At 37.3% G+C, this 4,944-nt stretch overlaps 1 protein-coding gene across 1 annotated transcript; it reads left to right on the top strand.

The window, feature by feature from the left end:
- The first annotated feature begins 241 nt into the window (after positions 1-241).
- Positions 242-4,579, top strand: LOC105226982 (transferrin). The gene is made up of 8 exons (XM_049456405.1): positions 242-403; positions 477-719; positions 812-930; positions 2,730-2,889; positions 2,968-3,125; positions 3,194-3,837; positions 3,910-4,294; positions 4,371-4,579. The coding sequence occupies exons 1-8, from the start codon at positions 319-321 to the stop codon at positions 4,473-4,475; spliced, it is 1,899 nt and encodes a 632-aa protein (XP_049312362.1). The 5' UTR covers positions 242-318; the 3' UTR covers positions 4,476-4,579.
- Positions 4,580-4,944: the final 365 nt, after the last annotated feature.

The raw sequence follows: 4,944 nt of genomic DNA, 5'->3' as shown, positions 1-4,944 counted from the left end.
AATTTTTACATAAATACATACATATGTATGCCTACGAATGCATTTTCAGAAAACAAAAACAAAAGCAACATGTAATCAAATCTAAAGAGATGTGCAAACCAAATCATGGCAAATAGAAAAACAACAGCAAAAACATGAATAATAATAAAGAAAATGAAATTATCAATTGGTGAATCCCGAGCTGATGGCCGCTCGGCTGGCCCACCAAAGCTGCGACGAAGCCAAGTAGCCGGCTTGCCTATAAAAAGAAACTGGCTGCCGTTGCATTCAGCAGTTGAGTATTTACTTTGACTGGCAGAGAACCGTGAACGCGCTAACATGGGTTATACAAAAGCTTTACACTTGGCTACGGCCATACTGGGCGTGGCTGCGCTAGCGTTGGTGCAAGCTGACGAGCAAATTTGTAAGCTAAGATGATGGATTCTTTATAATTATTTTCCAAAAATTAAGTGCCTTTCAAATCAACTCGTGTGTAGATCGCATGTGCGTGCCGCAAAAGTACTATCAAGACTGTTTGGATCTGCTGAAGGATCCCTCCGAGGCTGGCATACTAATGCAATGTGTGGCGGGACGTGATCGTATCGATTGTTTGGACAAAATCAATCAACGTAAGGCCGATGTGCTCGCCAGCGAGCCGGAGGATATGTATGTGGCCTATCACACGAAGAATCAGGATTATCGTGTGATCTCGGAAATACGCACCAAAGAGGATAAGGACGGTGAGTGACAGTGAATGGTGCGAGTGCCTGCGTGGATAAGCAGACATATTAGCAAATATTGTTGTGATGAAAAATGTATGCTTTCATTATAGCTGAGTTCCGTTATGAGGGCATTATTTTGGTGAAGAAAAATTCGAACATTAATAGTATGAAGGAGTTGCGCGGCAAGAAATCGTGTCACACCGGTTTCGGACGTAATGTGGGCTATAAGGTGAGTGATTTATATATTAAATTCTGGTGTTCGAGTGCGAAAAGTCAGTGAAAGTGTATGAAACTTTAAAAAAAGAAAGTGGAACTATAAATTGTTAATCCAGTGATTCTCAAATTGTTCAGGAAGCATTTCAGTGAATAAAGGACAATTCATGAAAACAATCCTGAGGAAAAGAGCTACAGTAGTTGTGCATTAAAACTGTCAGAGAGTTAAATACAAAATGATAAAATTTGATGGCAACCCTGCTAAAATTATTTTTAACTTTGAGACTGCTAAATTTGATATTCTAGACATTAAACTATTGCATTAAACTATTTTCTTAGGAATTAATTGAATTATAATTCGAAAAGTTGGCAACCCCATATAAAATTTTTAACTGCAACTGATGTTGTAGTTCTACAATTCGAAATCGACATAGCATAAAAATCATAATTTTCTCGTTAATTTTATAAAAAAAAAATTTAAAACAAGTGGCAACACCATCACAGAAAATTTTTGATGGTTCTAAATTTGACTTGTAAGTAATTGCATACCTATATCTTATTTTTTAATTAATTAAAAATTTTAAACAGGTGGCAACACTAGAAAAAATATTTTAGCTTCTTATATGATTTCACAAAGCTCTCTAATTAGGCAGTTACATAATATTTATTTCATTAATTTTATTGAATTAAAAATGTTAATTAGGTGGCGACTCCTTAAAAAATTATTATTTTTAATCTTGAGGCTGTTAAACATCCCCTACTTTGAAACTTTAGGTATCGAAATATTTTATTAAATTATTTTTTTTTTATAAATTTAATGGAATCATAATTCGAAACAGTTGGCAACCCTATGTCATTTTATTAACTGCAGTTAATTTTGAAGCATAAAAATCATAATTTTCTCGTAAATTTTTATGAAGTAAAATTTTAAAGTGGCAACACCCGTTAAGAAAGTTTTTAACTATATAATTTCATGGATCTAAATTACACCTGTACGCAATAACATAACTTTATCACATTTTTTTAATGAATTAAAAAATTTAAACAGGTGGCAACACTCTAGAAAAAATATTTTAGCTATATAATTTCATAAATCTCTTTAATTAGGCAGTTACATATTACTTATTGCATTAACTCAATTAAATTAAACATATAAACAGGTGGCAACTTTTCAACATAAATTTATACTATAATACCTTTAATTTCATATCACTTTTGTAGTTTTTTCTCCAACTTAAAATTTCAACGAGTAAAATTTTTTAAGCAGCTGGTAACCCTCTGCTTTCTAAGCTTTTTTTGTATTTAAATTTTAGGATTACTAATAACATGAGAAAGCAAATTACCGATATTAAATATGAAATAACTCGTAATCGCTATGCGTGAAAACTCATCACTAAATTACCTAACATTAACCTATCCCAATTCTCTAGTAAATATATACAAACATCTCCTCTCAAGTAACTGTCGTGTCTACAATTTGATACGAAGAATATAAATATTCCACAGTCTCATTAATCTCGCTAAATTGCATCTCGCATTCAAATTAGTCAAGCCAACTAAGCTTACTAGCGTTGGTAATTCGAGTAATCAGTGACGATTAGAGTCGTCAAGCTACTTTAAGGTAAATTACCGGTTCGTGCAAAGACTCAATTTCCTAAGGAATAATACTAGTTTCTATAATTCCGAATAACTAGTACAACGACACAAGTTTGTTTTGATTCTAGTTTAGAGTATGCACAAACGTATGTGTGGGTCTAACACTCACGTCGCTTGATATTCCTACACTTGATTGCTAAAGCTCACGTTTTCTTTTAGATCCCCATCACCAAGTTGAAGAACACACAGATACTTAAAGTTTCTTTGGATCCCGAACTAAGTGCTACTGATCGCGAGCTGAAGGCTTTATCAGAGTTCTTCTCACAATCTTGTTTGGTTGGCACCTACTCACCATATCCCGACACTGATCGTCTACTGAGTAAGTTACGATCGCAGATGAAACCAGAATTCTCTCTCTGAATTCCAATTTTTATCATACTTTTGCCTCCCTCCACAGAGAAGAAATACTCCAATTTGTGCGCGCTCTGCGAGAAACCCGAGCAGTGTAATTACCCCGACAAATACTCCGGTTATGATGGCGCTATCCGTTGCTTGGACAAGGGCAAGGGCGAGGTGGCCTTCACGAAGGTGCAATACATCAAGAAATACTTTGGCGTAAGTGTTAAAAATTTAAACCGAAATGATTGAAAAAAATTTAATTTATTAACTTGATTTTCACACAGCTGACACCTGGCGCCACACCCGAAGGCGATCCCTCTGAATTCGAGTATTTGTGTGAGGATGGCAGTCGTCGTCCAGTCACCGGTCCCGCTTGCTCGTGGGCCCAACGTCCATGGACTGGTTATATCTCGAACGCTGATTCGGTAAATGGCGAAGAGAAATTGCATAACCTACAAAATCGTTTGGAGAAATTCTTTGAGAATGGTTTGCATGCCGAAAACAAGGTTGCCGCACAACATTTGCTCATCAACGAGAATGCCGTGTATCACAGCAAACCCGAGGCTGTTGAACCGAAAGTCTATCTCGAACGTGCCGGCTACAAGGATGTGATCGAACGTGATGGCAGCGCCATCAGAAAGATGCGTCTCTGTGTGCGTACCCCTCTTGAGCTGGCCAAGTGCGATTCAATGCGCCGCGCCGCCTACTCACGTGACATTCGCCCTGAGTTGGAGTGTGTGCAGGATCAAGATTGTTTGAATGCCGTTGAGAATAAAAATGCCGATCTGGTTGTGGTGCCAGGCAGCCAATACGTGGATGCGCGCCAAGAAAAACTTAAGCCAGTCGTATATGAAAGCTACGGCCCCGACAATGTCTATGTTGCTGTTGTAGAGCCGAGCGTGAGCAAGGATTTGCAGAAGCTACCAATGTAAGTTAATCTACACTGAATTAGGACTGACTTGTCTAGAACATAATGTTAATATCCTCCTTCTTCCTGTAGCAACTATGATGCGCAGAATAAACGTGCCAGTTTAGCGGCCAACTTCCTGAACAAACGCCGCAACATTAACCCCTGTCAGAACTCACCGTCCACTGAGAAGAATCTCATGATTGTACACTCAAGCGAATTGGAACAACATAAGGATAAGCAGCTGGTGTGCCCGAGTTTGGAAGTGAAGGCCGTAACCGAGTATCATACATGCAACCTGGAGGCTAACTTACCGTCGGCTGTCTTCATACGCGAGAACACGAGTCCCGTTGAGCAGGAGACTATCAAGCAATTGTTCGTTTCGATTTCCTCCAAGTTTGGTAAAGAGGGCAAGTTGTCCGATGTGTTCGCACTCTTCGCTCCATTCGAAAAGGACGCCAAGAATGTCTTGTTCGATGTGAGTTTCGCCCTTTAGTTTAATGAGTTCATTGTTAATTTTGCATATAATAAATTATTGTTCTATTTCATTTCAGGATGATGCTACGGAGTTCGTAACTGAGCTGAAGAATCCCAACCTCAATGAGCAAATCTACAATGAGCTCGCATGTGATAAACAATCGATTTCAAAAAGTCGCTAAAAATGCATGGCTAGATACATACATACAAACACGTCCCTGTAATCCTAATTATAAGTTTTCATAATTACTAAAATAAAAAGTTATCATTGAATATGAAAAAAAAATGCGTTGAAACGTGTATTAAACAGGAAACCCCGTTAACTTCGGTTGAGTTGATGCTATAATACTCTTTACAGTTGCATTTCTAATAGCCTAAAAGTCCTTAAAAGATAATTTTCTAGACTTTGATCGGTCATTTTGTATGATAGCTATGCGCTATAGTGTTCCGATTTGAATAATTTGGACGAAAATTGTACCGTTGTCATGAATAATATGTTCGGAGATTAAAGCTTTGTCTTGGAAAATCATTTATGCCAAATTTCATGAAGATATTTTGTCAAATGATAAAGTTTTTCATAAAAGGACTTGAAATTGACCGATCGGCTTATATGACAGTTATATCCTATAGTGGTCCTATATCCAATATCCC

The sequence above is a fragment of the Bactrocera dorsalis genome, chromosome 4 (genome assembly GCF_023373825.1).
Source record: "Bactrocera dorsalis isolate Fly_Bdor chromosome 4, ASM2337382v1, whole genome shotgun sequence".
NCBI lineage: Eukaryota > Metazoa > Arthropoda > Insecta > Diptera > Tephritidae > Bactrocera > Bactrocera dorsalis.
This window is presented reverse-complemented; position numbering and strand designations above follow the sequence as displayed.

Bases quoted from the DNA above. Each gene is read 5' to 3' on its own strand.
- LOC105226982 (XM_049456405.1), top strand. From the start codon at position 319: ATGGGTTATACAAAAGCTTTACACTTGGCTACGGCCATACTGGGCGTG. The intron at 720-811 runs GTGAGTGACAGT...CTTTCATTATAG, and splicing joins CACCAAAGAGGATAAGGACG to CTGAGTTCCGTTATGAGGGC. The intron at 3,126-3,193 runs GTAAGTGTTAAA...ATTTTCACACAG, and splicing joins ACATCAAGAAATACTTTGGC to CTGACACCTGGCGCCACACC.